Genomic DNA, 14,961 nt, shown 5'->3' on the forward strand with positions numbered 1-14,961 from the left:
AGCCTCTTGGTCTACTTGGCAGGATGCACAACGTCCCTTGGCAAAGTCACCACTCCGCACCCATTTCTGTTGCCTGCATGGCAAAAACAGGCGATCGCAACTGTATTCTGCTGTACAAGCCATCGTGACCGCTATATCCCGACGGTAAGCGGTGCTGAGTTACTGATAAAGGTAACTTTTTAGGGTTACTTGGGCCTAACAATGTTGTGGTGTCACATCAACCCTGCCACATTGGCACCCACCGGTTGTACCGTATCAGTACGATGAAATTGTTTTCTGCCTCGGTCGCCAATATATATAATGCTCCGCTCTCCATGCGATGGCATACGTGTGTCATTCGAGTCTACGGCTACTGTTTTTTCTTAGTTCGAAAATATGGCTATTCGATCTCGGAATACGTCTGACGACGTAGAGGGGGCACACGAGAAGGATGCCAAATACGATTACTCCATCAACAGAGAACCTTCTCCATTGACGGAGGAGGGCCATCTGACCACGGCCGAGAATGGAGAACACCAATCTCTCCACCGTGGCCTTCAGAGCCGTCAAGTGTCTATGATTGCTATCGGCGGTGCTATTGGTACCGGATTGATTATCGGTACAGGAGCCGCGCTTGCGAGAGCAGGGTAAGCACCATAAAACGATGTAGCTTGATGAATGACACTAACGAGTTTTGTGTGAACAGCCCGGCCTCGATTCTGATTGCTTACACCTTCGTTGGCATGCTCGTCTTCCTCGTTATGGCTGCTCTCGGTGAGATGGCCGCCTGGCTTCCTGCTGCTGGTGGCTTCAGCATCTATGCTACTCGCTATGTCGATCCTGCTCTTGGATTTGCTCTGGGTTATGTATGTCGAAGTCTTCACTCCAGTTTAAGCCGTGAATGACAGCTGACAGGATCATTCTAGACTTATTGGTTCAAATACATCATTACGACGCCTAATCAACTCACCGCAGCTGCCTTGGTCATTCAGTATTGGCTTCCAGCAGAACGCGTGAACCCTGGCGTCTGGATTGCAGTCTTCATGGTAGTAATCATCGCCATCAACTATCTCGGCATTCGATTCTTTGGTGAATTCGAGTTCTGGCTTTCGAGTATCAAGGTTCTGGTCATCATCGGCTTGATCATCTTGTCTCTTGTCCTTGCACTCGGTGGCGGTCCCGACCACGACAGGAAGGGCTTCAGGTACTGGAGCGACCCTGGTGCGTTCGCCAACTACATTGACACTGGTTCCCTCGGAAAGTTCCTAGGTTTCTGGTCCTCCATGGTGACAGCCGTTTTTGCCTATCTGGGTACTGAGCTCGTCGGTGTCACGGTTGGTGAGGCCGAGAACCCTCGCAAGACGATCCCCAAGGCCATCAAGTTGACCTTCTACCGAATCCTCGTCTTCTACATCCTGTCCATTTTCTTGCTGGGCATGATCGTCCCTTACAACAGCACTGATCTGGTGTTCGCTACCAAGCAGTCCAACTCGGCGGCCGCCTCTCCCTTTGTTGTGGCAATCAAGCTTGCTGGCATCAAGGGCCTTCCCGGATTCCTCAACGCTTGTATTCTTCTCTTCGTCTTCAGCGCCAGTAACTCGGATCTTTACATTGCCTCCCGCACTCTGCACGGTCTCGCACTCAAGGGACATGCCCCCAAATTTCTCGCGCGCACCGACAAGCGTGGCGTACCATATGTTGCTCTTTTCCTCAGCGCTGCATTTTGTTGTTTGGCCTTTATGAACGTCTCCTCGTCGTCCAAGGTTGTGTTCGGCTACTTTGTCAACCTGGTCACAATCTTCGGTCTATTGACCTGGATCTCGATCCTCGTTTCGCACATCTACTTTGTCCGCGCTCGCCATGCCCAGAACGTGCCCGACTCGGAACTCGCGTACAAGGCGCCCTTCGGCATCTGGGGTTCCTACTTCGCTCTGTTCTTCTGCATCCTCATCTCGTTGACCAAGAACTTCAACGTCTTCACCCACAGCAAGACATACGGCGACTTTGACTACAAGAACTTCATCACCGGCTACCTGGGCATTCCCCTGTACCTGATCTTGATCTTTGGCTACAAGTTTTCTCAAAAGTCTCACGGCGTAAGGCCCGAGACGGCGGATATCTGGACCGGCAAGGACGTCATTGATCGCGACGAGGAGATGTGGAAGAGGAGAGATGCTGAGGCCGACGCTAAGGGTGGAAAGGCCCATTGGTTCTACCGCAAGTTCCTCTCTTGGTTGTTCTAGATGTTTTTTTTCTTCTCTCTCTTTTACCTGCCTCTTGCTCTTCTTCTGTAAGGCGCTGCCAAGCGAAGAAGAAAAGGCGGAGAGGACGCTGTATGTATATATCACACTATGAACGAGATTAGATGAGATGATACAACACGAACATGAATTTCTACACTACTACATGAACGTCCTTTTCTTGCTTCTGACTGAGAGGCTGCTGCAACGTCTGTTACCCTTCCATAGAAGCGTTAATTGAAGCTGGTTGTGTCTGCGTATCTTAGGACGAAAGAAGAAGAAGAAAACACGAAACAAGAAGACGACCGTAAACCCTCAATCTCACCAACAAACCAGCAACACCCCTGGCCCAACAGATCAGTAACAGCTTGTACAGCGAACCGAACCCCGCATCCTAGACCCGAGTCTAGTCTTGGGGTCCCCATCCTGCAGCCCAGAAAGTACTTACCTATCAAGCATAAACGATGATTCCTTCAACGATAGGCACAGCAATGGCATGGCATGGCACGGCATGGCTGATCTTACGTAATGTATCCAAGGCGCTGCACAACACCATTTCCCCCCTGAGGGGAGAAGCGAGGCATATGACTCTTCGTATAGTTACCTGAAGCGGAGATTGAGGAGAAGGAGGAGAAGAGTACTTCTTGTGGATCTCAGGTGATGTTGTGTTCTGTAAGAGGGGGAGGGCATCAGCTTTTTAAAGGCGTCGCAGCACGAACCGTCATCACTTAATTGCTCACTTAGTTGGTGTGGTGTGGGATTCACAGTCTTGGTGGGGAGCGTTATTTAGTAGAGGGGAGTGTACTACTCGTAGAGGCGAGCATCACTCTTCGTAGAGAGGAGTATACGACTTGTGAACATTCACATCAGTCTTCGTAAAGCGGAGTGTACTATTCGTGGAGAGCCGCATCAGTTTCCGTGTAGAGTCGCATCAGTCTTCCTAGAGCGGCATACTGTTCGTTGAGGATTGCGTCGATCTTCGCAGAGGAGGATATACTATTCATCGAATGTAGCATGGATATTCGTGAGGGCAAACACGATCGCCCCAGGAGCGGAGCATGATTATCCCTTAAGAGTAGCATAATGAAGATGATGTGAACAGGGACTATTCGTAGAGGTGAGGATCACTCACCTTAATCAAAGGAGGTGTCGACTTGGCAATTAGTGAAAGAGAGAGTAGGGGGACCCTGTCCAATACTCGCAGCCTCGCCTGATCATCCGTCCAACCAGACCTGCGCGGGATATATATGAACTTGCTGCCAATCAATGCCAGCGCAATTGGCTATGGCCAAATTCTACCATTAGATAGATATCAATGCCAGCATTCAAATGGCACCACTTTGGACAAGCTTATCACACAGCAGAGAAGATAACTTGATGCCAATCAACACCAACACCATTGGCAATGGCCAATCTCAGTTGCCAGATAGATATGAATGTCAGCATTTGATTGGCACCAATTTCGAAGAGATTGGCCAAGTAGAAATTGAGCCACATACATCCCCGAGCAGATCCGCGCGCACACCTACAAAGCACCTCCTAGTAATAGTCCAACTGGTTTGGCTACACCCATAGTGGTTGGATTGTGGCCAAGGTCTCTCATATGCATGAGTGAATACCAAGCTCCTGATAATGATAGTTTGGCCATTGCCAAACTAGTGCTGCTCAATTGGCAGTGAAATAAGTGTCTCGGGTCTTCTCGTCGTTTAATTACAGCCGGAAGCTTGAGCGTCGCAGTAGCTGTAGACTGCAACATCGTGACACTGGGGCCGGAAGGAGATGGAGGAACTACAATACTGGGCGGTCCAGCTTGCACATCTAGAGCTTGGAAGAGTCCCAAAAGAAGGACGAGGATGAAGAGGACGGGGACAGAGAGGACGGGGACAGAGAGGACGGGGACAGAGAGGACGGGGACAGAGAGAGGGGGGACACAGACAGGAATGGAAAAGGATTCAGAGGTTCAGATGACAACATGTTCTTTGTTTTGCTAGAAATACGTCCGATAAAAGACTCTAAAATAATCTATATGATATCTATCTATACTCTAATAATTGCGCAATCATGATGCGCTCAAACGCCCCCAAAAAACCAAAATCTATAACAACTCTACTGGTATATAATCTATCCGTCTCCATCTAAATTTCCCATCTGGGTCATTAAAGATCGCAGACAACGAAACATGATGTATGTAGAATCAATATCATGCGTTGGTCGCGTTCTCGCATCTTCCTTCTTCCTCTCTATCCCGTGAAGAAACCGTAAAAGAGAAAACAAAAACGCCAAAGTTTCGCTATGATTTGCGCAGCAAGAAGCAAAAGCAAAAAGCAAAAGGATATGCAAGTCAAGACATGGTTTGACTCGATCCAAAAACATGCTAGGTAGGCACTCAGGAGCTCTTGACCTTGCGTCCGCGCACCCTCATGAACCAAGTCACGAAGAAGACCAAAGCCGTGTTGGTGACGCAGAAGACGATGCAGAGACCCCAATCTCTCCAGCGATCCGAGTACTTGAGGTCCATGGTGGCGGCGTAGTCGTCACCGGTGGTGTAGGCGCAGTAAGAGCAGTTCGAGGTGGCGTTCTCGTCGACCAGATAGCCGGCGGCGGACTGAAGGAAGTCGCTGGCGTATTGCGCACAGGTCTGGCCGGGTGGAGGGTCGAAGACTGCGAGGTCCTTCTGGGAGCAGTGCGCCTGTACGCCGTGCAGGGTGTCTTCGATGTGGCCACCCATGAACCATCTGAAAGGGTCGAGCCAGTATAGCCAGTACCTGTAGAAGTTGTTGAGGGATTTGTGCGGCACGAGGATTCCGGAAAAGATGACGAGGATGTTCCAGAAGAGAGAGTTGGCTAGACCGGCTGTTTGCATGTTGGGGAAGACGGAGGCGATGAGCTGGTTCCATGTCGTACCAAAGTAGCTGAGCAAAAGCCAGATAAAGTAGCTGTATCCTGCTTGGGTCGTCGTGTTGGGGTAGCCGACTGTCCAGTACGAAACGAAGAAGATAAGGGTGTAGTTCACAATCTGCCAGGGAACCTCGACAGCGACGATGGCGGTGGCGAGGGCCTTGTAGTCGTAGATGCCGTTGCGCTCTCTAGCCTCGAAGATCGCCCATTTGCTGTACCACATGGCTTGTTGATCCGGAGCCAAGGCTTGGATAACCTGCACAAGAATCATGAGACTGAGCACGTAGTTCTGAAGACCTTGTTCGTCGTTCTTGATGGAGAAGAAAGTAAATGCAACGATCATCTCGCACCAGATGCATTTGAAAGTCTTCGAGAAGTTGTAGCGGCCATCGCGCCAGACAGAGATCCAGTGACGCTTGGTGACTGCGATGATCTGTTGCCAGAGTGGAAGTGCATACTCTCTCTGCGTGAGCGTGTTGTTGTTGACCGGAGCGACTGCGTTCTCATTTAGATGTGCAACCTTTTGCTCAATGGCTGCACGTTCAGGAGATTCGAGCCAGTGATTGTGCCATTCTTCACCCTTTCCACCAGAGACAGCAGAGATGACAAACTCAGCAGGGTTCTCAGAGGAGTTCATGTGAGCACCATAGCGGTCGAAGTACTTGACAATTGATTCCGAGTTCTCTCCAGTCTCTCCGAAGTAGATGGTGCGACCGCCCTTGGCGAGCAGGAGAACGTGATCGAACATCTCGAAGAGGACACCGGAAGGTTGATGGATAGTACAGATGATAGGCAGACCTTGAGCGGCAATCTTGCGAAGAAAGTAGACGATAGAGTACGCAGCCTGGGAGTCGAGACCTGAGGTGGGCTCATCAAGGAAAAGCAGGGCAGAAGGCTTTGCGGCAAGCTCAACACCGATGGTCACACGCTTTCTCTCCTCAACGCCAAGACCTCCTTCGCCGGGAACACCAATCATGGCATCAGCTATCGGCTCGAGTTCGAGGAGGTGGATGATGTGTTCGACGTAGGCCATTTTCTCAGATTCAGGGGTTTCGGCAGGCTGTCTCATGTGGGCCGAGAACTGCAAAGCTTCTCTTACTGTAGTCAGGGGCTCGTGAACATCCTGTTGCATACAGAATCCACAAGAGCGACCGAAAGTCATGTCCAGAGGTTGTCCATTGACCAGCATACGACCCTCGACACGTCCTTCGGACTTGCGCTGGGAGATAGTATCCAACAGGGTAGTCTTGCCAGCGCCAGAGGAACCCATGAGCGCAGTGAGTTGACCGGGTCGTGCGTAACCAGTAATGTTGTTGAGAAGCTGAATCTCTTGGCCAGCAACGTTGACGAAGTAGTTGACATTCTCGAAAGTAAAGAATGCTCCAGAACCAGAGTTGCCTTGCTTGTCGACTTCGGTAGAAGAACTGTTTACACTGCTTCGGACGTGCGAAAGGTCGTGGATGGTTCGGCTTGGCTGTTTCTCGAGATCCTTATCTTGCGAGGATGCAGCACTGTTGACAGCAGTCTCGAACCCACTGGTCTTTGCACCTCTCTTGAAGACGTGGCCGGCGGCACCACCTCGCTCCTTGGCATTGATTGTGATTGCGACCGTTGCGATGACTGTGTAGAGGAACCAGAAGACAATGATGATGCCAAAGTTGCGCCACAAGTGCGATCTTGAATATGCGTAGTTCTCTACCAAGTAGATCTCTCCTGGGAGGGTTCTAGATGCCTTTGGACTTCCAGGGATAGTGCAACCTTGATATCTAAGGTCTCCATATGTAGGTCCGTTTGGTACCATCTGAGATTCGGTGCATTCAAGAGTGATGGAGTAGAATTCGTTACCAAGAAGAGCCTCCAATGCATACGGGTTGGGGGTGACTCGTCTAAGCCAGCTACCCCACTTGTGGAAAGTGGTGGTTGGAGGTGCGAAACCGGAGTAAGTCAAACTCAGAGGAATGGAAGAACCGGCCATCAAGAGTGCCATGTTAAGATCCGGAGCGATCGCACCCAACATGCGGAAGAGAGCACTCATAGCGCCGTAGTTGACGAAAACGATGAGTTCGAAGATCCAGAATTGAGAAGCAGTCTTGCTCAAGCCAAGCATGAAGTAGTAGCAAGCGGAGAAAATCAGTGTCTGGATGATCTGGAGAGGGATGTCTCCAATCGTCTGTGCGATGAGGTAGGCCGCGGGGTGACTGATGCCGAGTTTACGCTGCTTGATGACAACAGTACGGGAGAACACAGTTGCAGGGGTTTCGGAGAGAGCGTTGAGGAAGAAGTAGACGAGCGAGAAGAAAATCGCACCACCTCGTTCGTAAGAACCAGTAGCGGTATCGGGAGCCTTGTAGAAACAAGAACCGGTGATGACAGCGTTAACAGCGTTGAGGAGAAGAAGTGTGAAGAGAGTCTTGCGGTCACCCCAAGTCAACTGGTAGTGGCGCTGCATTGCGATGATGATCTGAGACCAAAGTGAGTGAGGCTGCGGTGACGACTTTGAGACTGCTGACGACTTCACACGAGAAACCTCGTTGCGGAAGTCGGTGGCGTAGCTTGGGTTCGAACTATGCTCAGCCCGGTATGCTGCGATGTCGGCTTGCATATCGCGATAGAGGTGACTGGCGCGGAAAGCATCTGCGAACTCATCTGGTGTCTGAGGAACGAAGCCAACATGGTCAGGTCTTATAGTTCTCTCAGTGGCAGATGTGACCGATGTCAGGAAATCTGGTGTGGTTTGTCTGGGCTCGCAAAGGTAGCCGAGATCGATAAAGTACTGCCTCGCGTGCTCGGCTTTGCCAGAAAAGATCATCCGACCCTGGTATAGAACCAAGACTCTGTCGAAGCACTCCTGGTACATGGTTTCCGCAGCCTGGTAGATGGTGACGATGTTGGTCATACCAGTCTGGCGAGACATGTTCTTGAGCAGACGCAAGAAGTCGAGTGCTGAAGAGGAATCCAATCCTCTGGCAGGGTTGTCCCAACAAGCTACTGCAGGGTTCGAGGCGAGCACCTCGGCGAGAGAGACTCGCTTTCTCTCACCACCGGAAACACCACGAACGAAAGCGTTTCCGACAATGGTCTTCGCAGTGTGAGAGATGCCGAATACGTTGAGCAGCTTGTCACGCATTCCCTGAGCGAACACTTTGGGCTTCTCATCGCTGCCCTTTGCTGGTTGACGTAGCTTGAGTGCATAGTCAATAGTCTGGCCAACCTGGAGTTTGGGAAAGTGAATGTCGTCTTCTGCGTTGTAGACGATTTCGGATGAGAAATGCTTCCTCACTTCATCCGAAGTAATGGTAGAGTAGTCGACCTTTCCGTGCACGTCGACGAATGATTCCGTATCACTTGCAATCGCGTGCAAAGTGGTCGAACATCCGGCACCAGGTGTTCCAAGAACAAGTAGGGTCTCGCCAGGAGGAACGACACCGGAGACATCCTGAATGAGGTTGCGAACGGCCTTTCCCTTGTTGCCGGCGAATCTCCGTACAAGCTCTACAGGGGCGGACACTATGCCTTGTAGGATTGCACCAAAGTCGAGAACATGGTTCTCTCCAGCGGCTACACCGACGACTGTGACATCCTCAAAGCACACACCTAGTGAACGACCATTAGGTCGATACACTGGCAGGTCTTCGATATTGAAGGGGGTCTGTAAACATCGAGTCAGTATGGGGTAACGAGGAAGTCGAGCCTGACTAAGTTGACAGGCTTCTAGAACTACGGACCTGTTTCTCGGCCATGATGTTGCCAAGGAGTTGACTCTCTTCTAATTTCCTGTGAAGAAACACTGCTGGTTGTGTCTGATGATGGTTGCAGCAGCAGGGAGCGGCTGCTCTCAGCTAAATATTCAGACATCAATCGACACATTATCAATCTGCCGCCCCACTGCGAGCAAGCGCCGTTGCTGTGCTTCCGGTGCTTTTACTGTCATCCTGGTGGTTGAACGACAAAATGCATTTGATAGAAAGTCGTCGATGCCCGTCAAGGGGAGAATAAAGCCATCCGATTGGCTCGAAGGTCCGTACCACCGGAAGCACGCAAAATCATTCGGACCATCAGCCAATGAAAAGGTTCTCGTGGTCTATCAGGGACCATAGCTCCGCGACCGAAAGAAACATCCGACTATCTATTTCCGACGGACCGGCGATCCGTCACAGACAACGCCTTCCGCGTCTTTTCGAGAAAGCCATGATGAAATTGCCCTGCTTAGCGTACTGCCTTTTCTTAGCAATCTGTGAGACAGATCTCTATCTCATCTTCGGTTCTATACTGGTGCCGGAAGGGGAATATGGAAAGCTCCTATAGTGGGGCTCGAAAGCGGCGGCTAGGCGTGGAAATAAACTCGTGGGTCGATTTTCAGTAAGCCTATCGTCACACTCTCGGTCGTTCAAGCATATATGACTGGACGCCTCTACGCTCGTCATCTGTGCCTCATTTCTTTTGTGACTCGACAGAAGGCCCGGATGCGGATAGTCGTAAGATGTGGAAAGCATCGAAGGAAATTCTCTACAGTATGACAACACTGATGGGCTCGGATAAAGTCAAGCGTTGTATACATGACCGAATCCTTCCTTAGATCGTTCGATATGTGGGCTCGGTGGGCTGTCTAACTCTAGGCGTCGCAATAAACTATGCACAGTGCATGAGCTTACACACTTGCACGGTACCACGTACGGTGAGGAAGGGAGCTACGCCCATAGGAGTGCACCAACAAAATACCTCAAAAAGGGTCTTCGCCATCTGTTTTAGCTAGAGTGATACAAGATAAGCTAAAAGCAAACAAACGCTTATGGGGCTCGTTGTGGGACGGCTCAGAACCATCAGATATGCTCTTCTCGAGGACGCGCGTGTATCAAGGTATGCTCAGACTCGAGCTTTTTGTCCAGCGAATGCAGACCAATGAAGAAGCTGAGCAGAAATGCTGCTCCACTGATGCCAGTGAACGTCGCAAAGAGCATTCGGAACGCCCAGCTGTAAGCACCCATTATGGCATCCTTCTCCGGTCCCGAAGCCATGGCCTTGAGCACAGAGAGATAGCCTTCCGAGTTATGCGCGATGGCCACCGGCAAGCCCAGATGTTGCAACCTCGATGATAGAAAGTTTTGGAAGATCGTCCCGCCAATGGAAACGCCGAAGCATAAGCCCAGACTTCGGCAGAAGGCATACATGGAGCTGGCATAGGCAATATCTTTGGTCTCTGCAATGGCCTGTGAGGCTGCGCTATGGGCAATCAATTGGAGCCCTTGACCAATGCCCGTGACGACGAAGATGAACACCCAGGCCACGGTGCTAGGGTGTTGGTGCATGTAGACAAGGAGTCCCACGCCCAGCGTTCCTATCGCCCAGCCTGCCCATATTGCCCATTGATACTTTCCTGTCTTGCTTATGATGGTTCCAGTGATGCCACTGACGGGTACTACGGTCAACCCGAATGGCAATGCGCCAACACCAGCCAGTACATTGGACAAGCTCTTGATGGCGATGAGATATAGGACCAAGTAGTACACACAGCCGAAGATCTGTAAGGTCGGTCAGAGAACCATTGCTTGGTTAGGATTGCGTTATGACTCACCAGGAAGGCCATAATGACAGTGCAAATGTAGACCGCGATACCAGATACCGATTTGAACAGCCCCAGTCTAAGAAATGGCTTCTTGGCCCCGAAGACCTCCCACAAGATCGTACCTGCGAGTCCTGCAAGCCCAAGGATGAGCGGACATAGTGTGGCAGCAGACCCCCAAGGGTATTGCGTGCCTCCCCAGGTCATGCCCGCCAGGAACGAGGTCACGCTGATGATGTAAAGGCTCATGCCGGTCCAATCAATGGAAGAGAGTTGGCTCCGGAGCGTTGTCTCGGCTCTGTGATATCGCATGACGAACGGGGCCGAAGCAAGACCTAGTGCGCAGAACGGAAGGTTGATGAGGAAGAGCCACCTCCAGGTCGTGTTCACGATCATGGCGCCACCAATCTAATTCAAGTCAGAAACATAGCTTCGGAATAAAGCAGATTGATCGACTCACTATGGGTGCAGTGTTCGACCCAAGAGCAAATACAAGTTGCAGGTATCCCTGATACTGCGCTCTCTGGCGGAGAGGCACCATGTCCGACAGAACGATCATGTTCATGGTAAGGACACCTCCGCCGCCAATACCTTGAATTGACCGACCCGCCAGCATACCAGCAATGTTGATGCAGGCACAGCATACCACAGTTCCAACTGTGAACAGTATCACGACGAGCATATAGATTATTCGACGTCCAAAGACATCGGCTAGTGCTGCAAGAGGTGGCTGAAACACTGCCGACGTAAGCAGGAAAGAACTCGCTATCCAAAAGGCCTTGATTGCATCGACTTTGAAGACTTCCGCTAGATTCTATGTGTCATAGTTCAGTAACAAGACCAAGGCGCGAGTCGATAATGCAGCGGAGACACACCGGAAGGGAACTCGTCAAGATAGTGGCATCCAGTCCAACCACGAAACACATGATACATTGGACGACAAGGATGAGCTTGACTTGTCGGCTTGGTTTCCATTGCTCTTCCTCGGTCTTCCCAGTCTTTCCCTCTGTGAATTGTTTTACATTCAGACTTGTTGGCTCACTACAAGTCCTTGGTGTGTCCACAACACCCACTGGCTTGTCCAGCGAGGCGGTAGAGTTATGACGAGACTCCATTGTACAGTAAAGGACAATGGTGATGATGAGCGCTATCTGATTATGTTTATAGTGAAGGAAGTTCTTCCTGGATATGCGAGAAGTCGATGGTAGGATATATACATTGTCATCTGTGGCTGTAACATTGCAGGGGATGTCCGGTCTCACCGTTCACTTTTTTTTTAAGGTAGGGTAAGGTAAGGTAGGTACGACTCACTTCACCTCCCCATGAAGGAATGAACGTAAGCTAGGTACCGGTAGCCTCGCAAACCACACACCAAAACTTTGCAGAGTCAAGGAGGTATACTGGCACAGAACACAGCCGCCCTACCAAGCACAAAGGCTCATCGCCCTACTTTGACACACGAAAATAGAAGAATGTCTATCAGTTGTGGAGTAGTTGCAGTAAACATACTTCCACAAACGCCTCGTTGTTCCCCGATCTAGTAGCGCAGCCGTGAAGTCCTCACAAGGTGATCAGCTAGCATGCAGACATGCGCGCAGGGAGGTGAGCAGTGGGATCATGGTATGCACACGTCAAAGTCTAAAATTTCCACGAAACAGCGACAGAGCCTCGTTGTGATGGACTTGAGCATATCCGCATTGCAGTGTAACGGGGGACGGCTAGATGCTGGGATTGGTGGCGTAGCTGACGGACGCTGGAGATGCCGTAGGATGGAGGACGGTCCGGTCGGGCACGAGTGTTTTTTGCGAGTCGAGAGCCTTGATCAACGCTTTATTGAAGGCAATGCAAGGATGTAGAGAGATCCTTCGAATCCACATGATTCGCGCACGGCAGTGGCTGAGCAGAGTCATGGTCGTCGTCGTCTTGGATCTGCACTTCGGTTGCTTATTGCTGTATGCTTGATACCCGATGATAATGATTATTCTGCTTCTTGTCGCGTAAGGTATGCAGCCATCATGCATGCGGAGCTTGTCTTTCGCTAATATCGTGCATGAAAGAGCTTATCTCGAACCAGCATTGACTTTGTCACTGGCGGAGACGGCACACTTGTCTGACAGGAAATCACGCTGCAGCCTGAAGGTACATCAACATTGTTGTTTTGTCAAGGTATCATTGTCTGCAAGTATCGTTGCCGGTAAAGATAGGGTATTTGGTGCGGAATAGGCAGATGATTCAGCTGTGAGCGTGGCTTGCTGCATGCACGATTGGAACGTTTTCCAAGCTTCAAGCTACTGGCTCTAAAATAGGATCTAAAATACTTACCCATGCTCGCCATGTGAGAGTACAGTAGTATACTCACTGCCAGCGTGTGATACGTGGTGAATGTATCTCTGGAGATTGCCAGACCGTTGAACAGACGGTCATGTACAGCAGATTTGATTCACAGATGGTGATTGGAGGGGGAACCGATATACGGAGATGAAGGGCTCGAGTCATGTCAGATCTTTCCTTGGGAGATACTTGATGCTATGACTCGAGGGGTACGTTGATGGCGTCTACTCCAGGTGTCTAGAACACCAACTAACACATGGGCGTGTTTTTGTCCATCACTATGATTATGCTACAGAGGACGATCGCAGGAATACGACCCCCCGATTTCGGTCAACGGCATGAGGGGCATGTTCTGTAGATCATACGGTGATCATGACACTCGCGTTCTTGTACCAGCTCAACAACGGATTCTCTCCGTTCCGTGTCTGAGTGTCCTCGACGTAAGCCCAGCGCTTGAAGAACTCCTCGTGGGTCGTAACGCGCGTCAGCTTTCCGGTGATCGCGCGATACATGTCCTCCATGACCCCGAAGTCTGTGGGGAAGAGAATATCGAAGAAACCCTGGTGAACCTGTTTGATCTATATCAGCATTCGATAGCATTCGATTCGAGAATGTAAGAAGAAACTGACCAGAGGCGTCGTGACTGGTACCATTCTTCGCTCGTATCTTGTCTGTACGACAGGGGCGTTGACACCTTCGACAGCATCGGGCAGAGAATGGAAATCACTCGTGACCAACTTGTGGTTCGGGAAGTATTCCCTGAGGACGTCGAAGAAGTGCATCAGTCGCGTAGGGATGTATTCCGGTCTGCTCAGATTGGGGGCGAGTGGCAGCTTCGATCTCAGATTCCTCAGGATGCGTGGCTGGCGCAAGGGATGGTTGTATGGGCGACCAGCGCATGCAGCGTCACGCACACGCAGGTAGCGCGCAGCCACAGGATCTAGATCTTTGGAGTAAAACTCGTAAAACTCACCCTCTGCATCGATGAGAGCGGAGCCTTGCATGGGCTCTTCCGTAAGGGGGTCATATCGAATGACATCGTGAGCGAAGTTGTCAAAAACTTCCATGGCCAAGAAAAAGCATGGTGAAGAGACATAGGTGTCCCAGTCGAAGATACTCCTGTTCACGATACTGACTTTGTCCGCATGACCTTTTGCTTCGGCCGAACGTAAAAGCTGGTGTTGCTGAATGCTCGCCAAGGCACTCGAGACTTCGATGACACGGAAGCGTGTGCGAGCGTAGACTTCAGGATCTGCTTCCCGGATGTAGTCGAGAATGTTCATCATCAATGTTCCGTTTCCGGCACCCATCTCGTAGATCAACAGGTCCTCGTAGGGGTATAGTTGGAGCTTGTAGTTTGCAACGAGATAGTGAGCGATAGCTTCTCCATAGTAAGGCCTGAACAACTCCGTGGGTGTGTGCCACAGCTGCCGAGTCTCGTTGTACTCCTTTGCATCCAGAAGGTCCTCAAACTCGGTGTAGCGTCGCTGGTACTCGGCGTAGAAAGAAGCCTCGTCGGGCAGGTTGGCGAAGTCGAAGGGCTCGCCGGGTCGCCAGATGACGACTTGTTTGGAAAAGTAGCCGTACGAAGGGTTGTACAGACTGTCCTCGATGAAGTCGCGCATCAGCATCCTGACCCGGCGCGGTCTCTCTTTTCTGCTCCGAAGGGCGTCTGAAGTGACGACGGGGAATCTCTTGTATTCGTCGAGTTTGTCCCGCGGGAAGTGATCCGTCCTCTGCTGCCAATTGCTCTCTAGCGGACTCGACTCTTTCTCTGGGCCGCGGGGTCTCCGTCGTTCTGCGGCTTTGCCATACGAGCTGTAGAGTCTGCGAGTGGTATGGCGCGTGCATGACGAGCATGGCCGATGTGTGAAGAGCTGCTTGAACAGCTGGCTCAACAAGGGCGACTCCATTGCGGACAGCGAGGTGACGATGGAAGTGAGCAGTGTATAC

At 51.0% G+C, this 14,961-nt stretch overlaps 3 protein-coding genes across 4 annotated transcripts; 1 reads left to right on the forward strand and 2 right to left on the reverse strand.

Moving 5' to 3' along the window:
* Nucleotides 1–375: 375 nt before the first annotated feature.
* AAFC00_000936 (uncharacterized protein) lies at nt 376–2,222 on the forward strand (the record flags this gene model as incomplete). Its single annotated transcript, XM_069347672.1, has 3 exons — nt 376–626; nt 686–845; nt 906–2,222. The coding sequence occupies 3 exons, from the start codon at nt 376–378 to the stop codon at nt 2,220–2,222; spliced, it is 1,728 nt and encodes a 575-aa protein (XP_069203522.1).
* Nucleotides 2,223–9,937: 7,715 nt separating this feature from the next.
* On the reverse strand, nt 9,938–11,792 carry AAFC00_000937 (uncharacterized protein; the record flags this gene model as incomplete). 2 transcript variants are annotated; one of them, XM_069347673.1, is made up of 4 exons in its annotated part: nt 9,938–10,636; nt 10,690–11,085; nt 11,138–11,491; nt 11,553–11,792. In XM_069347673.1, the coding sequence occupies 4 exons, from the start codon at nt 11,790–11,792 to the stop codon at nt 9,938–9,940; spliced, it is 1,689 nt and encodes a 562-aa protein (XP_069203523.1). The 2 variants fall into 2 exon arrangements, with proteins under 2 accessions (XP_069203523.1, XP_069203524.1); XM_069347674.1 differs by having other exon boundaries at nt 11,553–11,603.
* A 1,575-nt stretch (nt 11,793–13,367) lies between these two features.
* Nucleotides 13,368–14,921, reverse strand: AAFC00_000938 (uncharacterized protein; the record flags this gene model as incomplete). The annotated part of the gene is made up of 2 exons (XM_069347675.1): nt 13,368–13,577; nt 13,638–14,921. The coding sequence occupies 2 exons, from the start codon at nt 14,919–14,921 to the stop codon at nt 13,368–13,370; spliced, it is 1,494 nt and encodes a 497-aa protein (XP_069203525.1).
* Between the last annotated feature and the right edge of the window lie 40 nt (nt 14,922–14,961).

Source organism: Neodothiora populina (assembly GCF_041146345.1).
Source record: "Neodothiora populina strain CPC 39397 chromosome Unknown canker_contig_12, whole genome shotgun sequence".
Classification (NCBI taxonomy): domain Eukaryota; kingdom Fungi; phylum Ascomycota; class Dothideomycetes; order Dothideales; family Dothioraceae; genus Neodothiora; species Neodothiora populina.